Source organism: Rhinichthys klamathensis, unplaced genomic scaffold (assembly GCF_029890125.1).
Source record: "Rhinichthys klamathensis goyatoka isolate OS25496 unplaced genomic scaffold, OSU_Roscu_1.1 h1tg000303l_1, whole genome shotgun sequence".
NCBI classification, from domain to species: domain Eukaryota; kingdom Metazoa; phylum Chordata; class Actinopteri; order Cypriniformes; family Leuciscidae; genus Rhinichthys; species Rhinichthys klamathensis.
In genome coordinates this window covers 4907102-4929176 of record NW_026606822.1, presented here as the reverse complement: position 1 = coordinate 4929176, position 22075 = coordinate 4907102, and the positions used below count along the sequence as shown (strand labels likewise).

The following is a 22075-nucleotide window of genomic DNA, read 5'->3' as shown; positions in this document are numbered from 1 at the left end:
GTAATATGTCACAAATAAAGCTGGGTATGGTTTGAATATTAACAATTCCGATTGTGACTCTGCTTATCGATTTCAATTCTTATCGATTCCTAATTTCGATTCCAATAAGGTAAAAAATAAATAATATATCGAAAGATATCATTCACATTTATTTTAAGTCTTATTGCAAAACATTTCATTGTAGCTGAATATGTTTAAAAAATACCATAGAAAAAATATCTAGCCTAACTAATATAAATTAAGCATTATTAAAGACACGTAAACACTCAGTAATTAATAAACATTAGCAATCGCACAAATAAAAACAACTGAACAAAGATACGATTGAAATAAACAGTGTTTTCAATGCACTTAAATTGTTTATTATGATTGGTACATTTAGTTTCTTGATTACATGTCCAAGCTTAATAAATCGGACTTAGATTTTACGACTTGGAACATAAAAGGCATGAATGCTGTCATGAAGAGAAATAGGATTTTCTCTCATTTATAGAAATGAGCACATTTACAGATATGCTCCGAATTTTGATGATTATAATTCGAAGTCGAAGATTACACATTAATTATAGGTGGGGATTTTAACTGTGTTTTGAACACATCTTTTGACAGATCCTCAACCAAAGTTGTACAGCCCTCTGAGGCCGCTTTAAACATTCAAAATTTCTGTGAGCAATATAGGATGCTGGACCAATGGAGATTTCTTTTCCCCTCCTCTACAGTGTCTTCCTTTTTTATCCCCTTGTGCACCATTCCTACAGTTGTATAGATTATTTCTAAGTAGATAAAGAGTATCATATCCTCTATTACAACAAGTACGTATCAAAGTATTGTCATGTCCAATCATGCCCCCTCTTCTTTTTTACTCAGTTTTCCCCTCTACTCATCCTTTAAGCCCTGGAGGCTGAACCCTTTGGCAGATGGAGAATTTGTTACTTATCTAAATAATAAAGTGATAGAGTTTTACCTACAAATTAACGATTTGCCTGATATTTCAAGGTCTATATTATGGGAAGCATTGAAAGCATATTTACATGGCAAAATAATATTTATTTTCTTATTCTAAAGAACAAACAACCATGAAGCTCAAAGAAACTTAAAGGGTTAGTTCACCCAAAAATGAAAACTCTGTCAGTAATTACTCTCCCTCATGTTGTTCTAACCCCGTAATACTTTCGTTCATCTTCGGAACACAAATTAAGATATTTTTAATCTAATCTGAGAGCTGGATCACTCCTCCATAGGCTTCTTAAGGGATCGAAACTGACTGGCCCAAAAGTTATGAAAGACATCGTTAAAATAGTCCGAGTGACTACAGTGGCTCAATGTTAAGCTTATCAAGCGGCGAGAATACTTTTTGTGCGCAAAAAACAAACAAAAATAACGACTTTATTCAACTATTCATTTCCTTCTCTGTGGGCCTCGAGATTTCACGTAGTGATATTGCGCAAAGCTTCTGTGTTGTACGTCACACGTAGACTCACTATTGGCGCTGGTCATGTGTGTGTGATGCATGACGTACAACACAGAAGCTTTGCGTAGTTACACTACGTGAAATATGCTCTAGCTGATCCAGCTCTCAGATTTAATCAAAAATATCTTAATTTGTGTTCCGAAGATGAACGAAAGTCTATTACTAATTACTGGCGAGTAATTACTGACAGAATTTTTTTATTTTTGGGTGAACTAACCCTTTAAGATGCCATTAGCAGCTCAGCAGTATGCCATAGCTAGCAGCCCTGACTTATATAAAGAGAGACTGCATCTTCAAACTGAATATAACTTTCTATACACCTCATATGAAGAAAAAAGGTTGTTAAAAGACAAGTTCAGTCTTGTGGCAGTTTATAATGAATCCTTTGCTATAGTGGATGCCTTCCTCCAACACTCACACAAGCTTCAACATCTCTTCTTCGAAAAGATAAAAATGATCCTTCTCTTTGTCAGTCTTGCAGGTCATTTTCACCTTCATTTTTGAATGTCAACTTTAAATTATAGTTGGAAGAACAGGCTCTATACTCATTGCAAGTACTTTAGCTAATATGTTAAAGTGATCACATGGGATTTAATCATAGTCGTAACGCTGTTAATCATTTGCAACGTCTTTATAATGTTATATACACAAATACTCAGCCAGATAAACATGAAGTTATCATCTCTCCCCATGCTAAAAAAGGCTTTTGACAGAGTAGAGATTAAATACCTCTTACACTCTTAAACAGTTTGGCTTTTCAGAAGACTTAATTTCTTAAATTAGGTTGTTAAATGCTTCCCCAGTAGCTTCTGTGTGCACAAATACATATTCTGAGTTTTCCCCTTTGCAGAGAGTCACCAGACAGGTGTTTCTCCCCTTTGTTATTTGTAATCTCGATTAAACCCTTGGGCGTAGCACTTTGTCAGTCTGGTAGCTTTAGGGGTATTAGTCGGAATGGGATTGAGCATTAAATTTCATTATATACAAATAGTGTTGCACGGTACACCAAACCTTCAAAAGTATCGCGATTCTCGGAAATCAAAAACGTCACGATTCCTAAATTTATTAGTATCGATACTTTTATGAATGACCGCGTTCCAGATTTGTAAGTGACGTATTTCATGTTGGTGTGTGCAACGCACGCTTCCAGCGCCTCCCTATGGACGTCTGTGTTTTTTCTCCTCACACACGCAGCAAAGAAGTTGCAGCTGTCATGAGACACACTACAGCGAGATGCTGCATGTGCGAGCACAAGTGATACTGTGGCCGCTGCGCAGTAGCGGAATGGCAATCCGAGGAGTCGGGACTTTTCCCGGTGGGCCGGTAGTGTTTCGAGGCCGCGAGGGCCGGTCTGATAGTTATACATTGCAAGTTCTTAGCAACACCGTCCGGCGGCCTGGTGTGCGGCCGCTGCCCGCTGGTCAAACTGTGCAGAATAGAGAGTCTCCGCAACGGCGATAGATTGAAGCGCGCGTCCGAGTGAAGATGGTGCGCGAGCCGCAAAAGACACTGGCCCTCATTTATCATTCTTGCGTAGAAACGGGCGTATATGTTGGCGTAAGATTATGCTTACACTCCTCTCACCGCCTGATTTATGAAGCTGTGCGTACCTTTGAAATCCAGGTGTACGCAATACCTGCCCTTGATAAATCCCGCGGCTGAAAACGATCGTCATTAGAATAACACGCCCCTATATATTCAAGTCTCCGCTTCCCACAAGCCCTCATTTTACGCCATGGACACACGGAAGACGGCAAAGAAGAGAAACTTCTTTGACGTGGAGCCGAAATTGACCTATCACAATGCAATATTTTACAGCACGTCTTTTGAATTAGCATTCAATTTCGAATCACGTTACATGTATTGGGGTGTACAATAGTGATGATGATGATGTGATGTGGAGTACCATTCATTCACATTAATAATTGCATGACAATTTGTAATATTCTTATTATTATTAGTATGATTTGTATTATTAATGACGCTTATTGTTATTTAGAAGAAGAATGTCATTATTATTATTTGTATTATTATTATTATTTAAAAGAAGAAGAATGTATTTTTTATTATTTTGTCAGTCTGAATTATTTTTTGGTCATGAAAGCCTTTCGTTACCGAACCCAGTCCGTGCGCACCTGCCGGGCCTAACCCTGAAACGTCAGGGTAAAGCGCACAGGCTCGCAACTGAAGGAATACATATGCTTACAAATCAAATGCTTTGGTAAAGTCACACAAATTAAACATTGAAGTCCATGTTGCACAAAAATAAACACTGAAGTTTATAATTACTATGTTGTTGTTTTTTTGTTTTACAGTGGGTCATAATATATAATATCTTTTAGTTTGTCAGTGCATTTTGTGGTGTTAGGAATTGTTTTTCTGCGCATTTCCGCACTAACTCAAAACGTGCGTACATGTACACCACCTCCTGAGCTGGCGTAGGATTTGAGCGTGCCGTACGCCAACGTCCATATTGACAAATCTCAAAGTCACCGTGGTTTTGGGTGTACGCCAGGTGTACGCTGGAAATTTGGTGTACGCACTTTTGATAAATGAGGGCCACTGTATCCATGCAACTGATAGCAGCGAAAAAGAGCGCTCCGCTTGATTTAAAAAACAACAGATTTTAGCGCTAGATCTCTTATTTAATAGCGAACTAAATGAATGCTCTGCTAGTTAACTGGAAACGTTTTATTTATCTTTGTATTAGGTGTACAACTTTCCCCCCAACTTTCATAGATAACATTAATAATTTGCAAGCTGCTAAAATAAAGCATACAAAACATCAGCTAAAATGATATATAGGCTATATGATTATAATCAGAGCATGTGCATGTTTGTCAGTGATTTATTTATATTAGGTTATGACAGCATTTAAAGAGCACAGACCTACGCAAAAGAGGTGCATGTGAAACGCCTTGTAAGAAATACTTTTCCTTTTCAGGAAAAGTATCGAAATCGCAATTTTTGACTTGGTCTCGAAACAATAATTTTGGTATCGTGACAACACTATATACTACTTACATTTTGCTATATGTCTTTAATCCAGATTCATCAATACCCCATATTATCTCAATTTTAGAGGAGCTTGGAATTCTCAAGCTATAATCTCAACATGCATAAAAGTGATTTATTCCCAGTCTGTCTCTCCGCATATATTATTCCTCTATCCCGTTTAGAGTGGTACACGAGGGTTTTAAGTACCTGGGTAAACAAGTCCCACGATCATTTACTGATTTGTTCAAAGCCAACTTTTGCCCGCTCTTAGGTTGTTGTAAATATGATTTTATGAAGTGGTCCAGATTACCTTTGTCTTTACTGTGTTAATCTAGTTAAAATGTCAGTTTTGCCATGCTTCCTGTACTTATTTTCAAATATTCCTAGTTTTATAGGACTAAGAAAGAGTCTCTTTACTAAATTAGACAACTTAATTTCTTCCTTTCTGTGGGAGAATAAAACCTCTTGTATCAGAAAGGCCTTTTAACAAAGATCAAAATATCTTGGGGGGGATGGCATTTCCTAATTTATTGTTTTATTATTGGGCAAGTAATGTTCAGAAAATGATATACTGGGTGCCTGACCTAGACCCGTTAAGTACTCCACTGTGGGTGCAAGGAGAACAAACATGTAGTAAATTTGGTCTTCGATCATTAGTTTGCACTTCACTCCCTTTGATAGTAAATACATATATTAGATCTCAAAATCTAGTAGTTGCACACACTATAAAAAAGTTTATGAAGCATTTTGGCTTGCAGGCAGCCTTTATTTTGGGTTATTTCCTCCATCCTATGTGGATTCTGCATTCCGTGTTTGGGAAGAGAATGGGATCAGGCTTTTGAAAGGTTTATTATTTTTAACACTACTTGCTCTTTTGAAGATCTTGAATGTCGTTTTGCTTTGCCAAGATCCCATTTTTTTCAGATTTTTGCAAATCAGAAGCTTTATAAAGAAAGGATTTAACTCCATTCCAGGGCTACTCCCTTCCTCGCCCACAGAAACGTTGCTTGATTTAAATCCAAACAGTAAGGGGCTTGTTTCATGTACATACTCTATTATATCCTCTATAGATCCACCAAATTTAGATGGTATTCGAAGGGCCTGGCAGAGTGATTTGGGCATAGACTTTACAGAGAGAGAAATGGGAGAATGCAATCTTCATCTCCCTGTGCAAGACACAGTCTAATCTAATTTAAGATACTCCACAGACAAACTCAAAACTAGCTAATATTTATCCCAACGTTAGTTCTGCATGTAATATGTGTTCGCATTCACCCGCCACAAGAGCTCACATGTTTTGTCCTATAATAATATCTATGTAATTCCTACTAATCCTGACTTCTTAATAGCTGTTTTTGGCACTAGGCCTGAGGGCATAGGACTTAGGAAAGACAAAATCATTGCCTTTACTTCTCTTTTGGCAAGGAATTTAATTGTATTACAGTGGAAGAGAGCTGATCCTCAGTTCAGTGTCCCACGCTATTCAGCATGAGGCGGCTTTCTGTGCTCAAAACAGCGCGCGAGTCTTCTTGCGCTTGAATGGTTTTAAAATGCACACAAAAGGAATCGATAAGAGGAATCCAATTCCTGACTTTAAGTAAGATTCCAGAATTTGAATTGATATTACATTCCAACTCTAGTCACAAACCGGGTCACAGCAGATATGAGAATGTCGTACAAAGCAGGTATACCTGCTATGCCTGAAAAACAGCAAAAATGTTGCACCAATGACTAAGTTAACTGAAAGCCAAACACACACACACACACACACTCGTGAATGATGTGAGGAATTCAGCAGCAGCCATTGTCTTGCACACAAGCAGTTCTGGCAAACACAAAAGCGCTAATCTCTCTCGCTGATCAGCAAACACAGGCCGTTGGCTCTTGGGCTCACCACAGGTCAGATCTTTTCCCTCTCTGTGCTCAGGTGGGAAAAAACAAGGAGGTAATGCTTCTGGAATCAAGAGTACATGAGGCAGAGAGAGCTTTAAATGGTGTCCATTTCAGTTTCATATTGACTTCTTTGTTCCTAATCATATCGTATTCAATTTAGTAGATGCACATTATTCCAAATTGTTTTGCGATAATTTAAATTTTGGTCTTTTATTTACACTTACTTTTTTTTTAAAGCTTGACACAGTCCATGTTCACATTCAAAGATCAAAGAATATTGACATAATTTTCATTTTATGCATGAAAGCAACTATTCCTTTAAGAATCAAAACAATTAGCAACTAATTCCCCAAAGACGTTCACTAGGCAACTTGGCAAGCATGAACCCATATATATTTGGATGTGGATAAACCAGTTCTGCTCAACACAACAGGTTACAGAACGGGTTAGACATTGTTAACTGCTATACTGCCGTTACCGTAACAATCATTCTTCTGAGACGAGAAACGTGGGAGTGTTAAAGAGCAAAAGAGGTGCAAAGTACTGCTTGAGCTGGACCAACCATTTTTCACCTCCTTACGCTCCTCCTCTCCTCTCACGGGGAGTGTTACCGAGCAGCCAAAGCACACGGTCGTGGGAGGACAGCATAACAACAACGGCTCACACCCAAAGCCGTTTCCTCTCTCACAAAGGCAGATGTACTGACAGTAACTGCTTGGATGTGGATTTCTAGTCAAGGTGGAGCACGTTAGATAGAGGTTATGCAGAAGTCGGCGTCCTCGAGTACGTCTGTGAATGCTTAATCACATTTCCCATTAACAGGAGTGGATACGGCTTGAGCTAAAAGGTAGGGTCACTGAGTCATGGATTTATTGTATCTAAAAACACTTGCTTATGCTTCAGAAAACCAAAACGTGTAGAAGAGAGACTGTGAAGAGGTTTTGTTTTCCTTGTAACTACAAATAAATCTAAGAAAGAAAAAAAGAAAAAAAAAAGGCATTTAATTTGATATATAAAAATACATTAAAATGTTAATCATTTAAAGGCTGGTTATACACCATTAGTAAAACGACAAACCGAAACCCTGTTGAAGCATAATGTCTTTCCATCCGCACGCTGTTACCGCATGAAATCGATACAATTATGCTGATCGTTAATTTACCTCTGTAAAAAGTCTGTTTGATATCTATCAACTACTCAGACATTTAGAAAATCACATGAATCATGTTTCAATACAAAGCACAGAGCTTGCATTACCAATAAAAACCATACATCTAGCACAGCACAGGTGTTTTTCTATTCAATTGTTTTGATATGTATATCTGAAACGGTTCCAATACTCCTTTTCTGTAGTATCGATACATTGATACCAGCTGTGCGTTCTCGCTCTCACTTCTCTCCGATGGCAAATTGACACACACCAGATTCCTCTCACTCATTCGCTACGGTTGAATAGTGCTTGTATTGCATATCATTTTAGTCTTTCACGCAAGTTTCGCACTCACACCAAAAGCACGCGCACCACTGATCTATATAAGTGGCACTTCTATAAAGCTGCCCCTTAAACAGATTAGGAGAACAAAATGTACTTATTTTTCATGGCGTATTGTGCTTAAATGGTCAAATACAAATATCAAAATATGTCTTGCTGACCATTCAGGTAAATAGTCAGTTTTGGAATGTAAATAGTTGACAAATAAATCACATGTTGTGTAACTACAGTACCTACTGAACCATTTGATTCATTTCTGCAGTATTTCTTACCTGATTATACGGTCAGACCCACCTGAAAAAATGTAAAGCCATGTTTACTTATTTTGTCTGTCTATTCAATTGTATTTATTTGAGCTATCATTTGCAATTTGTTCTAATTTTATTACTAACTGCTTGTCTTTTTTGGTAAATGTAAGTCAACGATTTAAATAAAGCTTCCCTGTGTGGTGTGTAAACTACTAGAACCAAATTATCAAAAAATTATGAGATTATTATCTGCATGTCGGTATATATGGCAGTTTTTCCCGTGGTATTGAAAATGGTAACGAATGTCAGCATTTTCAAGGTATCGTATAGAATTAGGAAATTCCAGATTCGTGACAACACTAATTCAAAGTGCCTGAAACATACATACAAGTACATTTTGCTGTAGATTAGGTACGAGATTATAGTTCATGTTTCATCTAAACATTGCCTTAATTAATCATTCCGAGATATAAAATGGCTTCCTTTTGAAACTATAAACATTTGCTTTAGATGTTTCAATTTATTGAGCAACTATTACAGAAAAAAAACCCAATTAATTAATCAGTTCATCTGTGCAAATGTGTGTTTCAATGTGTACTGATGTTCTCAATTTAGAGCGGTAAAAAAGATACATATTCTTTCTACGTGACATCATTAGCCAAAACCCACAGCATCCTTCCTGCAATACTGATGTATTTGCTGACTTGAAACACTCTACATAATGAGAAGCAGCAAGCATTAAAAAGCATTCTGTGCAGAACAATTAGTTAATCCTTCAATAATAAAATGTATTGATAAAATAGTTTAAAATTATTTAAGTGTAATCAAAAAGGTCTGTCGCTTCATCCCTCCTCCCTTCATCTCTAATCTTTGATTTGTTATTTTTGTTCATCGGAAAACACCCTTACTATATTGTGACGTACACTATCGGTCAAAAGATATCAGTATATTAGAATGATTTCTAAAGGATCATGTGACACTGAAGACTGGAGTAATGATGCTGAAAATTCAACTTTGCAGCACATGAATAAATTACATTTTACAATATTTTTAAAATAGAAAACCGTTGTTTTAAATTATAATATTATTTCACATATATTACTGTATTTTTAATCAAATAAATGCAGCTATGGTGAGCACAAAAAATGTCTTTAAAAAAGTAATTATTCCAAACATTTGATCTGTAGTGTACATAATACATCTTAAGTGAAATTCAGTCACACCTTGTAAAGAAATGTTATGTCATACAGTGCTATCATCAAAAAGATGTTCTTAAAATCCCACCATTTTTTCAATCCTCTGAATGGCTTTAAACTAGAAGTAATTTTGACAGTCATAGCCATATCTTAAACTTCTAAACACTACATGATGCTGATAGAACAGTGTGTGCTTTTCATTCTTTAATGTGCCAATGGACCATGTCAGCGTGCTATAAAAGCCCCCGCGGGTTCATTAAACAACTTACATTACCAAGACAAAACTGATATCCACAGCTCCTTTGTGTTCAGCAACTGGGACCTTTACCAGACCTCGTGGTGAACGCAGCTCTCTGGGGCGCTATTAAAAGGAACCCCGAGGGTTTCTGTGCTTAGAAAAGAGTGACACAAGAGAGTTATATCCAGGGGGAGAAGACGTTTGTCCTCTTACTGAGATATGAAGGCAATCGTTGTCACTGTCAAAAGCTATGACAGGGTATTTTATCACTAGGCGTCATTATGAGAGATATAAATGCTCCTGAGTACTGGAGACACCCTGTTCATAAATACTGCAGATGTTTCTTCATGTACTTACTTAATGATATGATTACTTCTGTCCATGAATTCACAAAAGAGCTTAGAGGGGAGCCAAAACACACATCTACTAATAGGTGTGACAATTATCTGCATGTCGTATGGCAGTTTTTCCCGTGGTATTGAAAATGGTAACGAATATCAATATTTTCAAGGTATCGTATCGAATTAGGAAGTTCCAGTATCGTGACAACACTAATTCAAAGTGCCTGAAACATACATACAGTACTAAGTACATTTTGCTGTTGATTAGGTACGAGATTATAGGTTTCATCTAAACATTGCCTAAATTAATCATTCCGAGATATAAAATGGCTTACTTTTGAAACTATAAACATTTGCTTTAGGTGTTTCAATTTACAGAGCAACTATTACAGAAAAAAACAATTATTTAATCCGTTCATCTGTGCAAATGTGTGTTTCAAAAAACAAAGCATCAACTAGCGGTGTTCTCAACAGTCAAAAATGAGGATACATATCCTTTCTACGTGACAACATTAGCCAAAACCCACAGCATCCTTCCTGCAATACTGTATTTGCTATGTAGAAGCTGCTCGGGAGTTTAATGTTCATTATCCACCTTTATGTCATTGTCTGAAGGCATAATTAGATGATTTTATTTGATTTTTGCATGTTTAGATGTTTATTAGCTTAAAAAAATTTTAATGACTTAAAAGGGGTGGTTGATTATGATTTCACTTTTCTAACTTTAGTTAGTGTGTAATGTTGCCGTTTGAGCATAAACAACATCTGCAAAGTTAAAACGCTCAAAATTCAAAGCAAAGGGAGATATTTTATTTTACAGAAATCATTTTTTAGGGACTAAAACAAACGGCTAGTAGGGACTACACGAGCTTCCTCCTGGGTTAGTGACCATGAACCCTAAAAGAGTTGTGGTAGTACAACACATTTGGGAGTCTGCTCAAGCTGTCGCATGTATTTTTTATTTTATTTTAAAAACAGCACTGGTGAGCCAATGAGCATAAGAAACTTAAAAAAATAATACAGATCACAAACCTTTGAGCAGTAGTGTATTTAGTCGTCTAAATTGTCCCTTCGAGTTAGAACTAATTGGAAACTAGGTGGAAAGGGAACTATATAGATTGCAATTAATATTTTAATACAACTACATATATTTGAATACTTCCCCTAGTTGAGATGATTGCTTCTCTGATTATTTTGCTCTTCTGTTCTGTTTTAGGAGGTCTATAGCTGCTTTTCAGATGTTGGACTATTATGGTCCAGCTTGAGAACACCAAGTGCAGTTTTCTCTTCTGCCTTGGAATCTGTATCCTAATATGTTCTGCCATCTACCTGAAAGCCAATATATCCAATGCACCTCTTCCTACAAATACCAGCCAATCTCTGCCAGCCTCCAAGACCTGTGATATTCTTCCACTTGCAACTCCTGGGTTTAAATGGCAGCGAAAAGACTGTAATAAAATCAGCTATGAGCCTAAACCAGACTCAAACTGCACTCTATTGCAGTCAGAGCTACACTTTATTATGGCACCGCTGAGCAAAGAAGAGGAAGACTTTCCTTTGGCTTTCATCATCACCATACACAAAGAGTTGGAAACGTTTGTGCGGCTACTGAGAGCCATCTACGCGCCGCAGAATGTCTACTGCATTCACATCGACGATAAAGCGCTGGAAGAATACAAGACAAGCGTCAGAAGCCTATCTGGGTGCTTCTCGAACGTCTTCCTGGCGTCCGTCAGCGAAAAGGTGACCTATGCTGGCTTTTCCCGGCTACAGGCTGACATCAACTGCATGAAAGACCTGGTGAAGTCTCCCATAAAATGGAGAAGAGTTATAAATTTGTGCGGCCAGGACTTCCCCATCCAGAGCAACCTGGAGTTAGTCCGGTACATGCAAGGATCTGAATGGAAAGACAGGAACATGACGCCGGGAATCAAGCAGCCACCCACTATGAAGCACAGGACAGAGTTTCCATATGTTGAGGGAAAGGGCATCCATGTGGCACAAAGGGCCAAAGGTCCAAAGAAGGGACCACCTCCACACAAGATGACTATTTACTTCGGGACCGCTTATTACTCTTTGACGAGACCGTTTGTGGAGTTTGTCCTCAGCGACCCAGTGGCCAAAGACTTGCTGGAGTGGTCTAGAGACACCTTCAGCCCAGATGAGCATTACTGGGTGACGCTAAACCATATGAAGGGTAAGCCAAAATGCAATAATCAAGTCAAGTAAATTGTTTCAAAGCAGCCTCACAGCAATAAACAGGAAAATAACAACCAATGATGTAAACTTCATCAAATATGAGACAAATTCTGCTGTAAGGCAGCTCTAAAAAGATAAGTGTTTATTATTTAGCTCAAGCAGTTCAGTGTTGATTCAATTCAAAGCAGTCAATGCTGTGAAATTTATCAGTTATGAAACAAATTTTAATTCAGCCATAAAGTAGCTCTAAAAGACTATGGTGTCATCATGCAGCTCAATTTAGTTCAAGTGTTGCTCTCATGTGATAGTGCCAGTGAGTCAATAACCATAAGAATGGGTCGGTTTTTAGAAGCGCTGTTGACTCAATGTTAGTTCCAGCAAGTGATTTTAAAAATCAAGCAAGATACGAGAAGTAATACTGATGACAGAAAACTATTCAGAAGCATATAATCTCCAAATCATAAAACTCATCATCCATGTTTTTTTTTTTTTAGAAGCACCTGGCAGCCACGTAGACGGTGGATGGGAAGGTAACATTCGTGCAATCAAATGGAGGGACCAAGAAGGAACAGCACACCAGGGATGTAAAGGTGCAAACACTTCTTGACTAAAACATTGGATTTATATCAAGTGGTGGGAATCTTTAGGCACCTCACGATCCGATTCCAGATTTACTATCAGATTGCGCCAGCACAAACCCTCCTTTGGCGTTGAAAAACTACAAGTCAGGATTTAATAGAGAAATGCAGTGAGAAAGTTGATGAAACGGTGTGGACAGGTATTTTTGCAGCTGAATTATTGCATATGCATTTGTAGTGGTTTCCCTTTCATACGGCAAATTAATGGGCGGAGAGCATTTAAATAAATCGTGCAACGTGATTTACAATAGTCAATTTGCTGGTATTTGCAGCATTATTCAACGCCACAAAAAGCATGTCTATAAACATTTTGCGCTTGACATGCTGCTATAATTGCTGTAGGAGGAGAAACCACAAGAGAACAAGAGCGTGTGAGAGACGGGGGAGACTTTTCTCCTCCACTCGTGTTCATTTACATGGAATGCCAGAAGAAGACATTATCCGAACATATCGTTCGCCAATCCACGTTATTTTTAATGTGCCGTGCATGTTGGAAGTAGATTACCTGCAACTATTATCATCGACTCTACTTTTTTAAGTTAAATTGCGCTGCTCTTGGTAGATTGTGTTGGTTGTAATGGAAATTAGCAGCTGCGTCTGTGATCTTTAATTTGTCCATCACCAGTAGATTCACCGCACAACTTTCCACTGCTATCTGTTTATGGGATTGCGATCTCACGATAATTTGCTCTGTTTAGTCAATCTGGCCCCAGATGTTTTGTCCTGTCCTTAAGACACAAGTAAATTAATTTTGCATCATAAAAGCATTTGGTGATGCAAGTGCATTTAACCGCTTAAATGCAGGCTTAAGTTTATATTGGTGATGCACTGGAGAATAATTTTCTCCCACCCATAAATATTTCAGGCTGATCCAGTCGAGTCCTTTGCACAGGCATCATAACATCACAACTTCCGGTTACACTTTATTTGGTAACACTTTATTTTACAGTGTCCTTGTTACATGTTCTTAACATAGTAATAACAGTAAAGTATGCATAATTGCATGCAACAAACCCTGAACCAAACTCTAATCTTACCCTAACCCTATAGTAAGCACATGTAGTTGCTTAATATTAATAATTAATTACACTGTAACAATGACACCTTAAAATAAAGTGTAACCCTTTATTTTAATGTGTCATTGTTACAGTGTAATTATATATTTAAATACTGAGTAATATTAAGCAACTACATAGGATTAGGATTTGGTTGAAGGTTAGTTGCATGTAATTAAGCATAATTTATTGTTATTACTACGGTAAGTACATGTAACATGTAACAAGGACACTGTAAAATAAAGTGTTACCCAACTTCCCAACAACAGACTTTATTTTCCTGAGGTAGACTTAGGGTTGCAATTTTGTGTGAATGGATATCAAAAAAGCTGTTTGTTTCTACAGGACAATACATCAGAGATATCTGCATTTTCGGGATTGGCGATTTACCATGGATTATCGAAAGGGAGTGCATGTTTGCTAATAAATTTGAGACCGCAAGCTTCCCAGAGGCCGTGGATTGTCTGGAACTGTGGCACAGGCATAAAGTTCTCCAGCAAGCTTCTGTTCCCATTCAGCCATCATGGCATCTCACCACAGAGGTGGAAGTCAGCAACAGCACTCTCACTTTAACACCAGAGGACTGTGTCTGAGCAAGCATCACAGAAATGACAAAGAAAAGTCACAAAGAAAGAGAATTCCACACTGTTTACGGGCTTTTCAACTTCTGTACAACATCAGAAAACAGCAAACTTCAGTTTCCTTTAAGGTCAAATAACCATCACCACATTGTGCATGGTAAAAATGAAGGAAGGATTAACTGAAACATTTTCTGCTTTAAAGTGTAAATGTGTCATGTCCACAGTCACGTGGCAGTGCAGCTCATGAGATTTAAATGTTGTAAACACTGATGTTACGTGAGTGTTGAGTAATGTAACTGGTGTACAGTTAGTAATTGTAATAGTTTTATTTATTGTATTTATTAACTGCTGTATAATGCACTGTTTCTCAATTGGATAAACTGTAGAGGAAAAAAGGCATGAAAATCTGTTTTGAAATTGACAAATATTGTGAAATTGTGATTTTAACACTGTTTTCAACAAATATTTTTAGCGCTGTCATTCAACTGATGAAAACCCAGGTGTATACACATCAAGCACATTAATTTCCACTGTGGTCTTAATAAATGTGCCTCTTTAGTAACTTGGACAGAAAATTCTCTGTTACAACATGGAGCCAATGCCAATTACTTAAACTAGGCGATGCTTAGCCTGGGAAAACCCAGACAACTTCCGGCAAATTTAGATTTGCTCTGAAAGTTAGTCTGGCAAAGAGCTCATTCAAGCCCATTTCCAATCCGCCGAAATCGCGGCACCAATCAGAAACGTTGGGGTGGGCTTTACACGATGACGACAGCGCTGGGATTTTGAAGCCTACATTACAAAGATGGATGCGCCGTCGAACATCACTCGTTCGAGTCAGCTATCGCGTCTGTTTTAAGCGATTTGAACGTTTCCTTTTAGTTAAAAACCGAGCAAAGAACAACACTCGGGAGATGTTTCTACGCCGCTCTGCATACGTCATCTCCTTCATCGCTCTGATTGGGTTTAGGTCTATCCGCGACGTCCGTTGGTGACGCCCCTCTGGAAATGATTTGTCTATGACGCTTTGCCAGACCATAACTCAGTTACAACTGAGAATGGTCTGGTTTTAACCAGGCTAGGCGATGCTGACAGAGGAACACAATACAGCCATTCAAATTTACATCACGACCACTGTCAGACATTTAGTCAAAAGAGTCATGGTCACAATTATTGGCACCCTTGGTAAATATGATCAAAGGCTGTGAAAATAAATCTGTATTGTTTGTTTTTCTCTAATACACGTTGGCCACAACTATTGGCACATTATTTCCCCCTCATATCTACACTTTTTAGCACATCAGGATGACTAGGAAGGAACATGACATTTTCCAGCCATTATAAGGAAACACAAAGGCCAAATTCTCTTAATCGTCCATCACAATAAGTAAAACCAAAGAAAATAGTTCTGATGTGCAGCAAAAGATTGTTGAGCTTCACAAAATAGACAGTGGCTGTAAGGAAATGTTACAAATCTGCCTGGAAAAGAAGTGTGTCTGTATTGTCTTAATGCTCGGCAAATAGTTTTTTAAAAAAAGTACCGCATTCCCACGGTTAAATATAATGCTGGTAGAAATTGGTGAAATTGTGGGCCAATTTTTCTCCCAGAGGTCCTGGACATCTTGTTCAGAAGATACATGGCATCATGGATTCTATCAAATACCAACAGATAAAAAAATCTAAATTTGACCGCCTCTGCTCGAAATCTTACTATAATGGGCCGTGGTTGGATCTTCCATCAGGATGATGATCCAAAACAAACCTCAAAATTAATAAAAACATTGGTCACTTGGTCAACCTTAAAGGTGCTATATGTAACTTTTCTTCTAAAATGAATCCTTTTTTTATTGCCTGTGTGTGAAGGGGTTGTAATCACACAGTACAATGATCCACTTGTCGGCTTTTGCTATTACCTCTGAAGGCCAGTATTCCTATTTCTATGTGAAGTCTCCGGGTCGGATTTTCTGCGAAATCCATCGGATGTGACGTGCATGCGCGCTCCCGAGCCTCTCTCCTTTATATACAGTCTATGCGACGGCACTGCAGCTGACGACATGGAGTCTGATAACACCAAACAACGCCCTGCCTCCAGCACAACACACACTCCAACAAAAAGTCCACATAAATATACAAAACAAAACAAAAATGTATCTGCTGAAGCTCGTCAGGCCAAACGTGAATCGGATCGACTTAGGACGAAAACACGGATCAACATCGGCAGAGCGTTTGAATTATGGATACCTCCGCTATTTTTATTGTCATAAATTACAAGTTTTCAGATATGCTGAAATAAATAATGGTAAACTGTAATGAAATAGCAAGGTAAACTACAACATATATGAGACATGAAATGAATACAGACTGTTCCAGGATAACAAAAAGTAGGTGCTTTAGGCTGTAACTTTTATTTTATGTACTAGATCTACTGTCTAACGTCACTCATCCCACTACTATCATATTGTTTATAATACACATTTCCAGACACGTTCAGTACAGTAATGTTACTTCCTACGATCTTACTGTTACACTGAAATTGTTCAGTCTAGTTCACTAACCGTTTTCGTTATCATACCTATGTTGACATTGCTGATTGTGAAAGATACACGAATAGTTAGTGAAATGCATTATGCTAGATAACACCACAAATGTAACGTTATCATGGTACGAGCATGGAGCATTAGTTCAACGTCAAACTGATAAAAGTAGCCTATTATTGTAACGTTGCAGTGGGAGTTTACATGAGTTTCCAGCATGTTGTGTGATGCTTTCTCGGGTGTGTTGAAAGTCTCAGTGTGACCGGTACCATGAGTGCTCGCTCTTGTGTTCGAGCACGAGCGCTCTTGTAAAAATTGGTTGCAATCTGAAACATCACCGATAGAGGCCGCTAAAAAATACATATAGCACCTTTAACTAAAACAAATTAAGGTTCTGCCATGGCTATCCCAATCCCCTGATCTGAACCCTAGAAAACTGAAAAGGAAAGTATATCAACAAGGACTTGGGAATTTGAAGGATCTGGAGAGATTTTATATGGAGGAATGGTCTCTGATCTGTTATCTTAGCAAAATGAGGTTGCAAAAAGTATTAAATAAAATGGTGCCATTAATTGTGGCTAACGTGTATTAGAGAAAACCATGTTCATTAATGAGATTTTACACCCATTTTCAATTGTTTTACTTTAAGGAAAGGTTAGATTTTTGTGAATTTTTTTAAATAAAAGATCAAAAGGATTAACAATGTGAATCTATTTTCACAGGCTTCCTTGTTCATATTTACCAAAAGCAGTCCTTGCTGATACTTTACTAAATATTCATACTTTACACTAAGATATCATTTTCACTAGGTGGGCATTCAGCAGGTGATATCTGGTCAGATTTCCCTGATGTTAAACACAGAATGAAAAATGTCTACTCAAAAGCTAGATGCATGTAACACAATACATAACCACAGGTTATGATTAACAGCACCAAGAATAGTTAAAAATTTGCTTGGAAATGGATAAGCATTAGGGGTTTATATTCTATATTCAAATGTTGCTGAATGTTTGTCCAAGCACAGCACAACAGGCACGCTCCAGTCTGCAGGCTTGGAGAAGAGATGGATACACGACTTCAGGATGCAGTTCCCCTATTTCCGCCTTAATGCTTGGATTAATTGAGACAAATGCCACAGAGAAACGTCAGATAGCTCAGCCTGAAAACAATTAGACAGAGGCAGGGGACTGTGAGGTTAATGATTCACTACTGAGAGCGAAAGACAAGTCGCACTCATTAGCCACGGTCCAACTCCGTCCAATCCCAACCGCTAACATACAAACACACAATAGAAAGTGCACACATTACGAGATAACAAATCACCTGCACACATAAGCAGATAACCAGAGCTGCTGACAGCTTAACTACAGAGTTTATCTTCACCTATGATAATAAGTCATTATCCATGTCCACAGCTGGCACTGGATGAGTGGATGAAAGTGTGGCAAAGTTATAAAACTAACATATTTACGCCATAAAGCACTTGAGCGCAGCATGCTATATTGTAAATACAATCCCTATAAATCACTCCCAGGCAGAAATACAAAAATCTCTTTGTTGGTAAATTAAACCTTCTATTTACATAAAATTAAGCTTAAATCATGCACACACAAAAATTGGGATTTAGGGTCTATTTAACAACAAATCCTGAAAAAATAAAAAACGGTTTACATGGTTAAAATTATTAAGTGGAGCAGCTGTTTTTCAACATTGATAATAATAATAATAATAATAACCTCTTATGTTCACAAAGGCTGCATTTAAGAGTAAACAAATAGCCAATGCCTCTATGGAAAACTCTACAGACACACAAAAAAAAACATGTTTGACATGTTTGAGAAAAATCGTTCTGAAAAACTGAATGGCAAGACATTTCAGATCTACTGTAAAACAATCAGCTCTGACATTTGATCGACATTTCACAAAAATTAAGCACAATTTCCATAAGTAAAGAAATGAATTATATGTCAGTGGTCATTTATTGTCTACAGCTGTATTTACACTGGCACAAAAAAATCAGATTTTTTTTACTGTTTTGAGTTGTTGCGAACGAGATCGGATTTTTTAGCATCCGTTCTGAGCCATATTCCAAATATATAGGTAAGAAATTGCGCACACACAGAAACACTCAGGAGCATAGAAACAGGTTTTCAACCCTATGATTTTTGAAAACAAAACAGCTTTGCTACTAAAAGCTACATTATCTTTCTCAGCAACATGGTGATAACTTTGCTGTTTTTGTAATTAAACTCACATCTTCACTATTAATGTATATCTTTCGCTCTTGTTAATTCATTTGAATTCATTCAAATAAATGTAATATCCCAGCGCTACTTTATTCTACTTCAGAATTCTAGATCTAACAAACCATAGATTAAATCAAACGAAAAAGTCAGATTTGTGCTGCATACATCCATGACAGCTTTTAACTTATCCATGCTGGCAAGTGAATTATATAAATAATTTTGTTATTAACACTTTAGTTTAGGGTCCAACTCTCACTATTAACTAGTTACGTATTAGCATTAGTGATCGACCGATATATCGGCCAGCCGATATATCGGGCCGATATTTGCGGTTTTTACGTGTATCGGAATCGGCCGATACGCGGCTGCTGCGTTCGCCGATAGTTTTTTCCCGGCATTATTTATAGACAGGCGTCCACAGGCAGCTCTGTGCTGCTGGAGACGCTGCAGTTCACGTGCAGACCCTGCACTGCCCCTCCCCCACTAGCAGAGTGCAACCTGCGCTTCAAGATAACGGTAACTTTTAAACTTTCAAAGCATCTTTTAACTGTTTGACTGCTGAAATATTGTCAAACACTTTGAAAATGGAAACACGTTGCTCTATAACTGTTATGTGGCTGCAACTATATAGCTAAGCAAGTTTGTGGGTCCAAATGGAAAACGCGAATGACTAGTCTATAAAACTGCTTGCTTGCCATTGTATTTAGGGAGCTGCAAATAGCTGTAGGCTATCCGTTCAGTATGCATTAGGGCTGTCAATGAATATTCTAAATACGAATATATATTCGAATAGTTTAAAAAAACTGAATTTTGAAGGTGAAAATTAATATTCGAATGTGGAAAAACACGCCCGCGGTAGCAGACTAACGTTACCACAGCACAGCTCGCTCGGAGCGCTCAGTGTCGGTTCTATGTACTGTGAAACTTCAATTAATGTATTTGTTTCAATCACTGAATGAAGCCTGCTATATACCTTAAATTGCTTGCACAAAACTCTTGATCAGCACTCAACATTTGTTTGTTGTTGTTCATTTAAACCGGTATGCGCGGAGAGCGTGAGGGTGAGTGCGAGAGAGAGAGAGAGAGTGCGCCTGCGAGTCCGGGCGAGCCAGAGTGAGCTCTGCGGTCTTGGCCAATAGTTGATTTACTCGTTTTTTTTTGTAGTAATACGTTGTCAAATATGTTTAAACTCAAATAAGCTACTTAATACTAGTAGTTATGTCTCTTTGTATTAATTTGTCCTGTTATTGACGTAATGCGCGTCATTGACCAAATGCACGACGATATGTTCAAATATGTTTTTTAGAGGGAATATACAAACGCCATTTGAGCAATTTTGACAGCCCTAGTATGCGTACGGTAGCTGTTACGAACACTGGTCATAGGATTAAGTAATTCCAACGTTGTTCCGTGCTTTTTGTAGGAGATTTATTCAGCGACCACCTGGCTGAGGTTTGGACGCGTGTGGTGTGTGTCTCCCTCGCCATCGCAGTGATATTAGAGACTAGACATGCTCATTTTATTTTATGTAGTAAATTTAAACCATGGCAGTAAATAGTTCGTTACTTTTAAAATGAAGTACAGTGTGCACTGTGCACTTTATTATGCTGGTTGCTACTGTGTGCAATAGTGTAATTATTTTATTTATGCTTAAATATTTATTTTCAGCAGTGAACTTTTTTTTGTTCTACCTCATGTTTTTAATATTTGTTAAATATTGTTTATCTACTTGTTCTTGTTCTACCTCACATGTTTTTACTATTTGTTAAATATTGATTTTTTTACGTTAAATAAATGTTACTTTTATTAAATTGAGACCTGTAACATTTGTTAACATCATGTCATTTTTATGATGTAAATTGAGGGAGCAAAATGTATCGGCTCCAAATATCGGCTCAAGAAAATCGGCAGCCCGTATCGGTCATCGGCTAAGGCTGATGGGAAAAAAATCGGTATCGGTATAGGCACTAAAAAAATCCATATCGGTCGATCCCTAATTAGCATGCATATTACTAGAATATTGGCTGTTTATTAGTACTTATAAAGCACATATTAATTGAATTCCTTATTCTGCATGACCATATTCTACATCCCTTAATCCGACTAAATGCCTAAACTTAACAACTACCTTACTAACAATTAATAAGCAGCAATTATGAGTTTATTGAGGCAAAAGTCATAGTTAATAGTGAGAATTGGACCATAATCTAAAGTATGACCATAATTTTAGGAAGGCTAGGAAGACTATTCTAGAGTTTGGGTGCTAAATAGGAAAAGGATCAACCACCTAAAGTTGATTTTGATATTCTAGGTATTATCAACTGGCCAGAATTTTGAGATCGCAATAGACGTGAAGGACTATAATGTGTTAAGAGCTCGCTCAAGTACTGGGGAGCTAAACCCTTTAGTGCTTTGTAAGTACTAAGCGAGATTTTAAAGTGTATGCGATGTTTAATAGGCAGCCAATGCAGTGTTGACCGAACCAGGCTAATATGGTCATACTTCCTGGTTCTAGTAAGAACTCGAGTTGCTGCGTTTTAGACCGGCTAAAGTTTGTTTATTAAGCATGCAGGGCAACCACCCATAAGAGCATTACAATAATCTAGCCTTGAGCCCATGAATGCATGAACTTACTTTTCAGCATTTGTCAGACGAAAGTGAAAACAGAATACGAAAGACTAAAGAAAGTGATAGCATTGCTTTTCACTCACCTTGTGGCAAATCTCTGTCTTGACTTCTTTGACAGCTCGCTCTGAGAAAACACACCCACAGGTCTGCAGATAGAAAAACCTCAAAAGAAAAAAAAAAACACACTGCGATGAAATCACAAGAGCTATCTCATGGAAACAGGAAACCGACAAGAGCAGGTTTATTATGTGAGTTAAGAGGCTGAACATGCAAAAATGAACACACATTTTCCATTTAGTAAACAGTTGCTTCAAATTT

At 37.7% G+C, this 22075-nt stretch overlaps 2 protein-coding genes across 3 annotated transcripts in view; one reads left to right on the top strand and one right to left on the bottom strand.

Moving 5' to 3' along the window:
* Nucleotides 1-22075, bottom strand: part of rtf2 (replication termination factor 2) — a 45161-nt gene that overhangs the window by 10615 nt on the left and 12471 nt on the right. The window contains exon 5 of the mRNA XM_056270602.1: nucleotides 21841-21919. Within this exon, the coding sequence (XP_056126577.1) occupies nucleotides 21841-21919 (79 nt within the window). The remainder of the gene's footprint in view (nucleotides 1-21840; nucleotides 21920-22075) is intronic.
* gcnt7 (glucosaminyl (N-acetyl) transferase family member 7) lies at nucleotides 7008-14738 on the top strand. 2 transcript variants are annotated; one of them, XM_056270598.1, is made up of 4 exons: nucleotides 7008-7119; nucleotides 11093-12073; nucleotides 12570-12665; nucleotides 14114-14738. In XM_056270598.1, the coding sequence occupies exons 2-4, from the start codon at nucleotides 11128-11130 to the stop codon at nucleotides 14359-14361; spliced, it is 1290 nt and encodes a 429-aa protein (XP_056126573.1). In that variant the 5' UTR covers nucleotides 7008-7119; nucleotides 11093-11127; the 3' UTR covers nucleotides 14362-14738. The 2 variants fall into 2 exon arrangements, with proteins under 2 accessions (XP_056126573.1, XP_056126572.1); XM_056270597.1 differs by having other exon boundaries at nucleotides 7008-7208.

Bases quoted from the DNA above. Each gene is read 5' to 3' on its own strand.
- gcnt7 (XM_056270598.1), top strand. From the start codon at position 11,128: ATGGTCCAGCTTGAGAACACCAAGTGCAGTTTTCTCTTCTGCCTTGGA. The intron at 12,074-12,569 runs GTAAGCCAAAAT...TTTTTTTTTTAG, and splicing joins GACGCTAAACCATATGAAGG to AAGCACCTGGCAGCCACGTA. The intron at 12,666-14,113 runs GTGCAAACACTT...TTGTTTCTACAG, and splicing joins AGCACACCAGGGATGTAAAG to GACAATACATCAGAGATATC.